This window comes from Paroedura picta, chromosome 10 (genome assembly GCF_049243985.1).
Source record: "Paroedura picta isolate Pp20150507F chromosome 10, Ppicta_v3.0, whole genome shotgun sequence".
NCBI lineage: Eukaryota > Metazoa > Chordata > Lepidosauria > Squamata > Gekkonidae > Paroedura > Paroedura picta.
In genome coordinates this window covers 44256734-44268967 of record NC_135378.1, presented here as the reverse complement: position 1 = coordinate 44268967, position 12234 = coordinate 44256734, and the positions used below count along the sequence as shown (strand labels likewise).

Sequence of the window (12234 nt, the reverse complement as noted above, 5' to 3'; positions counted from 1 at the left end):
ATAGGCCATTGTGCAGGTGGCCGGCTGATGACCACATCTGGTGCATGGAAACGTGTGTGGAAAAAGTCCGTCAGATATGTGGGTCCTAGACCATAAGATGCTTTAAAAGTCATAACACCAGTTTATGGCTTTTATACTGTATAACAGATGTAGTCAACCTGTGGTCCTCCAGGTGTTCATGGACTAGAATTTCCATGAGTCCCTGCCAGCAAATGTTGGCAGGGGCTCATGGGAATTGTAGTCCATGGACATCTGGAGGACCACAGGTTGACTACCCCTGCTGTATAACACCTTGAATTAACTGGGAAACAAACTGGCAGCCAACATAGCTGTTTCAAAATAGGCATGATATAACCCCATCAGCTAGCCTCTGGTAGAAATTGGGCAATTACTTTCTGGGTCAGATGACGTTTCAAGGTTGCCTTCAAGGACATATTATATTAACCCAACCACAACTTACAAAAACATGTATCAGAATGCCAAAATCGGATGAGTCTAAGAAAGGAGAGGGTTGGTAAGCCAGATACAGGTCATAGAAGGCTTTCCTGACCATTGGACAAACCTAGTTTTCAAACAGCAAAGTTGGGTCCATTTTTTTGTTTCACTCTATTAAGCTTCTTTGGGGGCATGGATCACTTTAACCAGCTTTCTCTGATAAAGGTAAAAGTATACCTTATGCAAACACCGAGACATGTCTGACCTTTGGGGTGATGCCCTCTAGCGTTTTGTTGGCAGACTCAATATGGGATGGTTTGCCATTTCCTTCCCCAGTATTTACCGTTTACAAGCAAGCTGGGTACTCATTTTACCGACCTCAGAAGGATGGAAGGCTGAGTCAACCTTGAGCCGGCTGCTGGGATCGAACTCCCAGCCTCATGGTCAGAGCTTCAGACAGCATGTCAGCTGCCTTACCACCCTGCACCACAAGAGGCTCTGATAAACTAAGTCAATTGAGAAGTAAATAAATGTATATATCAACTATCAACAGGAGTTTGCAGGGTGAGTTTCAGGGAATATCCAAGCCCCACAATAAAGCATTCTTGGAGGAAACTTCGGCACTCAATCCATATCAGTCGGGCTCCTGTCCTGGCCACGGGGTGGAGACGGTGTTGGTCGCCCTTTTGGATGATCTCCGTCGCCAGCTGGACAGAGGTGGGTCGGCTGTGCTGGTCCTTTTGGACCTATCAGCAGCCTATGACATAGTGTATCACGACCTTCTGGTCCACCGCCTCGCCGGCACGGGGATACAAAACACAGCCTTGCGCTGGATATGCTCCTTTCTCCAGAACCAGATCCAGAGGATTGTGGTGGGGGGAAAGTTCTTGCGTCCCTACAGACTCCCTTGTGGGGTACCGCAGGGTGCAGTCCTCTCCCCCACGTTATTTAACATCTTTATGTGCCCTCTGGCCCAACTGGTACAGAGTTTTGGGCTGGGTTACCACCAGTACACTGATGACACCCACCTCTATCTCCTCATGGATGGCCGCCCGGACTCCCCCCCGGAACCATTCGCCAGATATTTGGAAGCAGTGACTGAATGATTCAAGCAGAGTCACCTGAAACTCAACCCATCCAAGATGGAGGTCCTGTGGCTGGGAGGCAGAGGTCAGCACCAGGCAGCACGCCTACCCACCCTGGCAGGAGCGCAACTTACCATTGTACCCCAGGCCAGGAATCTGGGGGTGACCATTGATGCCTCCTTGACTATGGACGCTCAAGTCAAGAGAGTAGCGGGTCAGGCATTTTTCTATCTTCACCAGGCCCGACTACTAGTGCCCTACCTGTCCCCTGACCACTTGGCTACAGTGATCCATGCAACAGTCACCTCCAGAATAGATTTCTGTAACTTGCTCTATGCCGGCCTACCCTTGTCTCTGATCCGGAAACTCCAGCTAGTGCAAAACGCAGCTGCTCGGGTCCTCACTGGTTCACCTTGGAGGGCCCATATCCAGCCTGTGCTGAGGCAGCTGCATTGGTTGCCAATTGCTGCCTGGATCAGGTTCACTGTTCTGGTTTTGACTTTTAAGGCTATACATGGGTTGGGACCCACATACCTGAGGGACCGCCTACCACCCTATATCCCCCGCAGGGCTCTACGCTCTGTGGGGGAGAATCTCCTGATCGTTCCTGGCCCTAGAGAATTGCACCTGGCCTAGACAGGGCCAGGGCCTTTTCAGTCCTGGCCCCTACCTGGTGGAATGAGCTCCCGGGTGAGCTGCGGGCCCAGCGGGATTTACCAGCTTTCCGCAGGGCCTGCAAGACGGACCTCTTCTGCCAGGTTTTTGGTTGAGGCCGGGGTCAGCGAATGAGTGCCAGCATTCCCCTCCCCTGGACCTAGTAAGTTAGATCTCCTCCCCACCCTCCCTGCCGCTCTGATAGCAGGGGATAGGAATAATGAGAGTTTCCGCCATGTTGGGATTGTTTTTAAAGTCTTTTAATGGGTATTTTAATGGGGATAAGACTATTGTGACCCACCACAAGCCTACGGGGAGTGGCGGGAAATAAATCTAAATAATAATAATAATAATAATAATAATAAAAAATAATAATAATAAAGCATTGTGAAGAGGGAAGATGTGTCACTCTTACTGGGTCAGAGGTGGTAATGGGAGTTTCCAGGAACACAGATGCTGCACTGTCCTGGCAAACCTCTACTGAGTGGACAGGAAAACATAGCCCAGGCATGGGGTGATGATAACAAAGGGAAACGAAAGCCAATGGAAAGTAACAGAAATTTTTAAAAATGCAGAGTATTAAAGAAAATACCCATGGAATAATGGAAATTAAAGGAATAATTTTTAAGAGCTGTATTGAGTTTTATTGTTGTAAGGGAATTTTATTGTGGGGTATTTTGTTACCCCCCATGAGCCACTGTGTGGGAGTGGCAGGAAATAAATAAATAAATACGTTATTTTATAAATAAAAAAAATATGCTTCTACTAAGGTCCAGTTGCATATGACAGCACTGTTTACCGGAATTATTTATTTCGGTTACATTCAGCTTTGTAACTTCTTGCAGAATGTGCATCTCGAGTATAAATGAGGACGTTTTACTAACCTGAATATATCCCATTCTGAATAACATCTCCACAAATTGCCGTTGTTTGGATGACATAGAAGAATGATGATGTCCAATGCCTCTCTTTGCCAACATTGCTAGCAATGGACCTTTGCTCTCATACCGTAATCGAAAAAGTAACCTTCTCCAAGTCTAAAAAAGAATCCAAAAGGAAATTAAAATCTCAATCTTTAAGCTTGTAAGAATAATCTTCAGATGCTCTGCATCTGGGCTCACTACCCTATTTTTGCTTCTTCTTTTTCACTTCTGGGAGAATTGTTTGTCTGTCTTTCACAAGGGGTTAGGAAGAGAAAAGAAGACATGAGTGCAAGGACTGAACAAAGCTGAAATGTCTGCCTCTACCCAAACTGCAGGTTTCTTCTGTTGCCACCAGGAAACTTTCCCTGCTCTCCTCTGATTGACAACCTTTCAAATACAGCAATTATGTTCCCTCTTAATCTCCTCTTCTTCAGGCTGAACATTCCAAGTCCTTCAGCCTTTCCTCATAGGGCTTGGTCCCTAGGCCCTGGGTCATTCTCATTGTTCTCCTCTGAATCCTCTCAATTTTTTTCCACATCCTTTTTGAAGTGAGGCCTCCAGAACCACACACACTACTCCAGATTGGGCTCTGACCAATGTGGTATGCAGCAGGACTATGACATCTTGTGATTTTGATGTGATGACTCTGCTAATACAGCCCAAAACTGCATTTGCCTTCTTTACTGCTGCATCAAAAAGTCTGCTCATATTTAATTTACAGTCCATAAGTACCCCAAGATCTCATTTACACACACTGCTTGCTAGTCTTAATTACTTCTTTTCACAACTGGGAAACTGTGCTAGTCACTAACCTTTACAGTTTTATTACCTGAATGTTTTTGTGAACAACAATTGAATCCAAACAACTGACTTGCTTTTCTAGCAAAGAATAATCATACTGCATATTTACGTTGTGATGCAGTTTACTAATAATTCACTTTCTCCTTATATCTGTACTCTTGATCCCTGTTCCATTGTCTGAGGAAGTGTATATGCACACGAAAGCTCACGCCTTGAATAAATCTTTGTTGGTCTTAAAGGTGCCACTGGACTCACATTTTCTTGAGCATGGGAAAGAGCTATACTACAGTAGCTCTGAAAGCCCACAGGGGCTTTAGGACAAAACCCAAAGATATAAACACAAAACATCAACAGTGGTTTATATACCATTTCATCCACAGCTCTTTCATTTGCATAGGTGCAGTCTGGAGGGACTTCAGTTAATTTTGCAAGTCTTTTTTTCAAAGCATTATATTCAGTAAGAGTGGCAATAACATTTTCCACTTTGGATGCTGTCTGTTTTTTTGGGTCACTAAAGAAAACATACATTTCATTATATATTTTAGTATTCTGCTTATAAACTCTAGTTCTGCAGCTTGCTTAAGCATCAAAGCATAAATTAGAATACATCAGTACATAAATGTATCATGAACAACCTTGTAATTGTTATTTAATTCTTACTTATTAGTTTGTTTTCTAAGTTAATAGTTTTGCATATGTGCACAGTCATGCATTTGCCACTTACAGAATTCATTATACTAATTAGGAAAATATGTTAGGGCTTAACAGAATACAGAAGTAAATTCAATTCAGTGAGTAGAAATGAGAAGGTAGATGTGAAATGGGCTTTGTGTGTATACATATATTTCCTCCATCTGTAGAAATAGTGTGGAGAGGGACACAGAGGAAAATGAGATGTACACCACAAGTCCTTTTAAGTCGCCTCCCTGTAACTGGGCCCAACCTGACTGTCCACACACTTTTTGGCCCAACACAGTGGCTGGCACCACACAATTGGGCCCAGTTTTTCTGGGGAAAGTTGCTGGGGAAAGGAAAGTGGAAAGGCTGGCTGGTGGTTGGGAAGGACAAGATGAAGCAAAAAAAAGGCTATAGAGACTTTCAGGAAAGGAAAGGAAATAAAGAGAAGAAAATTAGATTCCACTCCTCTAAATCTTTGGAGGTACATGTATATTCAATTATTATCTGGGGTTCAGTCAGTACCAAGACCTTTGTCATAACTCTTTGGCTGTATCCACATTGCAAGGATTCTCAGGTTTGCATTCAGTCCCACAGCAAAGAACCCGGCCGAGAGTTACTGAAGCCAAACAGACCCATTATGCACGGGGGTTTTAGCGCACATTCGGGGTGGAATGGCGGTGACTAAAATCACGGATAACGCACGGAGCCGGCTGCAACCGGCTGCAGCTTCGGTGCATGCCGCCGAAAAAGCCGCGTCAGTGAAACGCGGAAGAAAGCGCAGCTTCCGGGTGAGCGGGGCGCAACCAGAAGCGGCGCCCGGATCGGCGCGTGCATAATCGGTTACTCTGGATTTTGCCGCCGTCGCGCCCCGCCCCGTGTATAACCGGTATGCGTCGCGTCTTCCCCCTCCGCGTTTTCCATGTGACCCGAAATCGCCGTTTCGGCGGCCGTGCATAATGGGCCACACTGAAGCAGCAGAGGGCCTGCTGGAAGGCGCCTCTGGACTCTGTGGGTTGTTGGTGCAGTCTACTGACTGCTAGGTCAGGCTCCCTCTCCCATGCGTTGCCAACCCTCCCGTGGGGAGGTAATAAAGCTGTGGCCTTGTTTATTCCCAACACCGATGTGTCGCATCTTATTCCAGCACATAATGCTCTCCTGCAAGTCAATGCAGAGGCATGCATAGGCATGCATGTTGGCAATGGGGCATCCACATAGAGCTTTTCAGTGCCCTTTTCTTCATCAATTGCCATTTTCTGTGGATTTTTTTTCATTGCTCAACCAGAGTGTTCTGATGGCTTCTTAAAATTTGTAATTGCCAGAGCAATGTAGCTATTACTAGTGTTTTAACCTTTAAAAATCCTCTAATGGCACAATGCAAAAACAGCAATTACAAGGGACTGACAGATGGAAAATTGTACTGTGTGCGCGCTCTGGTATAACAATAAACTTACTACAACTACTGTGTGCAGGATCTTTGAAAATGCAAACTCTGTTAAAGATTATGTGCTAATACACCTAGACGGCATTCTTTCCCAAGAGATCGTAGTAAAGTGGATTTGAGAATGCCTGAGCCTAGGATGAGGAAAATCTGGGCTGTGGACAATTATATGACAGTCCCATGTGGATGCTTCAAAACTCTCAGCTGCATTCTGGAAGCAAAGGTAGGGCAGCAGCCTTTGGCAATATCATCTATCCAAACAGGACGCTCCTCATTGCCTGTTAAGGGTGTGAATTTGGGAAGGGCTGCTGACAGAGGAGAAGTGGGGTGGGAGCTAAAATTTGGAGGGCCCAACTAAACTGGTAAGACCCTTGGTAACATTCAGCCTTTCCATTTATTTTAAGGCAGTTTTGGCTGCAGCCATTAGGGACACAGGGAAGTCACAGTAAAAATGCTCTTTTCTATTGTCTGGCCTTCCCTTTCTCCAGGACTAAAGCAAAGTTGCCTAACAGGTCATGCTAAATCCATCAACTAATTCAGCAATGGAGCCAGACAAGCAGCTCCAACTGATGGCTGCTGCACTAATTGTCAGTGTGCTGCCTGCTAACCAAGGTCATTTTCTGTACTAATCTAGCCTTTCTCTCTTCCATTCCATGCACCAACTTATTCAGATCTTTCAAAGCAAAGTTGCAGCAAGATCCTTCTTTTACACACTTTTACCATTCATATCTATCTCCCTCCACCTAAGTTTTTTGTTCCCCCTTCCCCTTTATTTTCACTTTTTGGTTTTAAGACCTTCTAACCCCTATCCTGTTTGGTGACAGACCATACTTAACAGTACTAGAGTAACAAACCTTTGTTAATATTAGTTAATATTTCTCTGTGAGATGACCGTTGTAATAGGATGCTTCTTCCCTCCTGCACCATTTGTGCATGGTAATGAAAGATTAATTTAGTAGTTATACTATAACAGAAGTTATAACTCCCAGTTCAGGTGCTGAGTTGTTCATATTCTGTTGGCAGTAAAAGCTACTGTGCTATATGATAAGTGATATAACTTTTTACTATTAAAATTAGATTTATATCAAATACCATACCCAGCCTTTCTCCCCAATGGTGACCCAAAGCATTGTCTTCCTGTCCACTTTGTGCAGTACATCAGTCTGAGAGTTTATCACCCAGCAACCTTCCATGGCAGGTTGGGGATCTGAGTATTAGAGACTCATGACAGGTTGCTTAAAAGCTCTCTTCTTGCATGTTCTCTGTTGTGAAGCTAATCTGGTTCAGGAAGATACAGTTCCCTTCATTTTTGATACTGTAACTTCTGTCATCATTCTGAGGTTAATGTCCTGTTTTCAGAAATGTAGCACTATTTTCTGAGTTATGCTTGCCACAAAGAGCCTTAGCTTTACTTAATCATAGACCTTTATTGGCATAACAATGACCATGTATGCACTTGGAACTTCACTGCCCTGGCTCCCATGCAGGAGCAGAAATCGGGGGCAGATGGGGTGCACAGGGCCAAATGCTCCCCCGTGTGGGTACAGGAAGAGGTGGGACAGCCTGCCACGACTAAAACTCCAGCCTGCAGCCCAGCATGAAACCTCCAGTGCATAAACGGTCAATAAGAGGCAAATATAGCCAAGCAGGGTAAAAATATAATAGGGTAAAATAAGCTAATATTATAGACTAAAATAAAGTAAAATTAGCTGATTAAAACATCTTAATTCTGGCTCGATAAACAGCCATTAAAAATTTGTCTACATACAATATGGTCTCTGCATAAAGTTCATTAAGCAGAAACTGGAATGTAGCTTCATCATTTACTAAACCCCTGTGACAAAGTAGAGGATCCAGAAGTTTTCTGCAAAGACATGAAGTTCACAATCTAAAATAATATGTGAGGCTGAATCAGGGCAGTTCACAGAACATGGACACAGTCTTTCCCTCCTTGGGACATGCTGGTATCTTCCTGCAAGGACGTTTGAGTGAAGACAACTCATTCTTGCCAGCATGAAAACGCTACGGAAGGATGGATTAGTAAGATTATAAAAATAATTAACAATTTTCCCTTGATTTGATTGGGTCCCCAGGGCAGCAGGAGAACATATGCAGGGTTGTGCTGAAAACATTTTGGACCGTTTGACTGCCACTAATCTTTGTTTCAGAATATTAAAGATTTCAGATTCATTAAACATAAGGAAAAAAATCTGTTGAAAATCCTAGTTCTACAATTTTAGATTCAATACTGAGAGACCATGAGCTGCATTGTAGGTCTATCTTTAAGTAAAAGAGTAAGCTATGTGACTCCACTCTGAAAAGTATTTTAAGCCAAAATTTAAAAATTATCAGCTAAGCCTTAGTTTCTAAAAAATGTTGGCCAAGCTCAGCACACAACACACTATAGAGCGCACACACTATAGGGCACACACTATAGGGCACACCAAGAATTTGACGGAAGAAGGTTCCCTGAATCCCTTCTATCTTCCTATTGAAAGCCTTTGCCCAAATTGGAATACCATAAAACAACTGGGATACAGTTGTAGCATTAAAGATTAAAGATTGGTTGCCTTCCAAAAAAATTAAAACGTTTAATTTGAGCTGAGGAACACTTAGCTAAATTCAAAGAGCGGTCCCGGTGGGTAGACCATTTAAGGTTATAATTGAATGTAATGCCTAAGTAACTAATTTTTTTTACTTGATCAATTGTCTTGTCACCCAACATCCATTTCCTTGGAGTCCAACTCTTAGAAAAAAACAGAAATTTAGATTTAGAGAAATTGATCAGTAAAGAGTTGCATTGACAATATGAGTAAAAACAATTAAGAAATCTTAAAAGACCAACTCTTGAGTAGGTGAGGATGGCAGTATCATCTGCATACAATAACAGGGGTATTGCACGAGAGCCAGCCTTTGGAGTGTGCCCGTTGATCTAATCAAAATTCTGGACCAAGTCAGACAAATACAAATTTAAAAGATGTGGGGCAAAGCTTTACTTGAAATAGTAGGTGGTAGTATGGTGGTAGTTTGGACCAGGATTTTCTCATACCTTTTCCAATTTTGGCCATGGAGCTCCCAGAGTCATCCTGAAGTTGGTGGCCACTTTTGAGTCTCCTGGGTTTATTATCTGATGAGTTATACCTGCCTGTCTGGTGTTGGACTAGAATCTGTGAAACCCAGGTTCAAATCTCTGCTCTGTCCTGGAAGCTTGTAGGATGACAGGCTAGTTACATACCCTCATCTTAACTTACTGCACAAAGTTGTTGTGTAGATAAAATGGAGGAAATGACAATGATGTAAGCCACTTTGATTTCCCATTGGAAGAACGGTGGGATATAAAGTAAACAAACAAACATGAACAGACAAACCAATTATTTTATTACTATAGATTCATGGTGACAGCAAGCTAAGTGATTTGTTCATTTTGTTATACTTGATATGAATTAGGGACATGGGGGAGCAGATAGAATCTCTGTTTGGAAGGACTCATGGTGGCTCTTGGAAGCCCTGCATTTGGATATTCCCAGATCAAAACAATGACCTGTTTCATTTCAGTTTAAGTATACCCAAAATAGTCCCAAACTCTTCTGAAATTTCAGGATTAATGAAACATTGTCTTCCAAAATTTCGGAAGCATTATTTGGGTTTTTTAGATTTACCAGCTAGTGGAAGACAGGCAGGCTGCTGGAGTCCCATAGTGGCAGCCAGCCTGGTTGCAGGCTCTTGCCCTCCTTTTCAGTTAACACATGCAATCAGGGACAGAGACAGAAAGCTCCCCATTGGGGCAACAAGCCCTTTAAACATCTACTGTTGTCAATAGGGAGTAAATCTGGCCTTCCTTTGAAAACAGTGGAAAGCCTCAGAGTATGGACAGCAGATCTTCCAAAAAGAACAGCCCCACTAGACTGGGCATCCAGATGGATGTCTGCTCAACCAGTACTTGAAATTCTCCAACCTGAAAAAATTACCCAAAAGAGATACCTGAAATGGTATGAATGTCCCCAAATTTCTGTGACACTGCCAATCATGCCATTTCTGAAATACTGAAATTATTATTTTTTTAAAGTAAACACCCATATGTGCCCATTGTCATAATTATAGTTAGGGCAAAAACTGGTAGTTGTACACCTTCATATGGGGGTAGGAGAACTGGCAGGAGTTAAATTCTGTAGCAACAGAAAAGACTAAAATTAGCACGCACGCACACACACACACCCTTACATTGTGCAGAAAAAAGAAGAGAGAGACAGTGTAGACTGTGATCAATTAATAGCCTAAACTTTAGGCTCCATATGTGTATCAGATGATGAAGTTGCCTTTATGTACAGTTTTATTTAATCCCTTTCCTCTGACTAGTAAAAGAATACTTACAGAGAATCAATTGTCTTCATCTTTTTCTTCATCTTGCTTAGCTTATTTCTTAAACTTTGAATTTCTTTTTCAGTATTTGGACTTTGCTCCCTGCTTTGTTTATTCTTCTTTTGCAAGTTCAGAAATATTTTCAAAGCAGCGTTCTCTACTGAATGAATGTTAAACCTGAAAAGAAATAAAATAAATATCCTATAAAACTATTAGCACAAACTGGAGGGGAGGGGGGCGGCAGAGGAAGCACACAGGGAGCCAACTGATCTTTGTACCAGTAAGTGCCAGTTACTGGTGCAGGCCCCCAGCAGGCCCCCAGCTCTACTCCATCACTCCCAGGTACCACCAAAGGCCCATGGAGACCACCTGCTGGCACAACCAAGGTCCCTGCATTGGTGTGGTTTTGGGGATGTGGCCGAAATTAGTTGACTCAGGCTTTCTCAACCAGGATTTCATGAAACCCTGGGGTTTCTTGACAGTCTTGGGTTTCCTAAGTGGGTGGGAGTTAATTAATGTTTTAGATATTTTTAAAACTTGTTAAACTTTGATTTGGTGATATATAGTCATATTGACCTGTCTCCCCCAATGATTGGCCTGGAGTAGAGGGGCTCCAGGTAGGCGTGTACACAGCTATATTTCCCAATCATATTCTGCAGGATCATGTCACTTCTAGGATTTCTCGAAGCTTGAAGAATGTTTCAGGGGTTTCTCAACAATAAAAAGGTCGAGAAAGACTGCCCTGAGCCCTTTCAGCCTCGGAACACCCCCAGAAAGTTATACCACCTCCATGACACTGATTTCACTATTGCTCTTACCATTAAGAAGTTTCTTCTAACGTTCAACTAAAATCTACACTCATATAACTTCAGCCCATGAGATAAGTTGCAATTTTTGCCTCATCTTTCACCATATGATAGAAAGTCTAGTACTGGGATATGTGATCATATCTACAGTCTACACATACCCAGTCCATTAATTTTTTTCTTGTAGGAATGTTTTCTAGTCCTGCTCTCCTCTCAACCCATTCTAGTTTGTCTTCATATTTCTTAAAATGAAGCACCCAGTGGTAAACAAAACTTTCCAGACAAGATCTGACTAGCATGGAGCAGAGTGGAACTACAAAAGAAATCACTGAATCATTTTAAAAAAAACCCTCTTCCTTTAATTTACTTACATGAAAAATATGGCAGGCAACTTGTCCATCGCATTCAGCTTGTCTACCAAGAGTGGAAATCTCATGTCCTTCTCACGTTCTGAAGAATCAGCAGGATGAGGTTTAAGGGATTCCAGAACATGATTCAACTAGATGAATACATTTTTGTCTTGTTACCATTTCATGTTTCAAAATAAGTTTCAAGAGAATCCCACATTTCTTGTTTAAGACCATTCATGCAATTTTATGGTATCTAAGATCCAGTAACTTATTATATGCAGAGGTAATATAATTGAACATAAAAGCATTAAACTAACCTTGGCTCTGCTTAATTTGCAATTATCATACCTTATGTGAGTGTCAATCTATTCCCTAAACTCCTATAGAAACTAGGCACCACATTATAACGGGGGAGATGGACATCTGACACTTATAGCCTTTGAAATATACAAAACTATAAACAATCTGTTCTTCTGTTAGATTTGAAAATTGCCTAAATTGGTAAAGATAAGTGTAGTGGCATTGGCATATATCCTACCACCAGGGTTAATAAAATGTGAAGCCTTCTTCCTTGTCTGCAACCTAACATTCCTTAGCCAGAGGACTTCAAGCTTTGCTGAATGGAATGGAAGGATGCATGTCAATACTTCTATGAAAAAATATTGTAAAAACACTCAGTTTTAACATAATCATATTTATGTAATG

General features: G+C 42.4%; 1 protein-coding gene across 4 annotated transcripts in view; it reads right to left on the bottom strand.

Moving 5' to 3' along the window:
- The window catches only part of LOC143845341 (putative ATP-dependent RNA helicase DDX60), a 63447-nt gene that overhangs the window by 15418 nt on the left and 35795 nt on the right, over positions 1 to 12234 (bottom strand). For all 4 annotated transcript variants that reach the window (XM_077353642.1, XM_077353645.1, XM_077353643.1 and 1 more), the window contains 4 exons: positions 11551 to 11678; positions 10386 to 10550; positions 4265 to 4409; positions 3059 to 3211 (listed from right to left, as the gene is read on the bottom strand). In XM_077353642.1, the coding sequence (XP_077209757.1) occupies positions 3059 to 3211; positions 4265 to 4409; positions 10386 to 10550; positions 11551 to 11678 (591 nt within the window). The remainder of the gene's footprint in view (positions 1 to 3058; positions 3212 to 4264; positions 4410 to 10385; positions 10551 to 11550; positions 11679 to 12234) is intronic.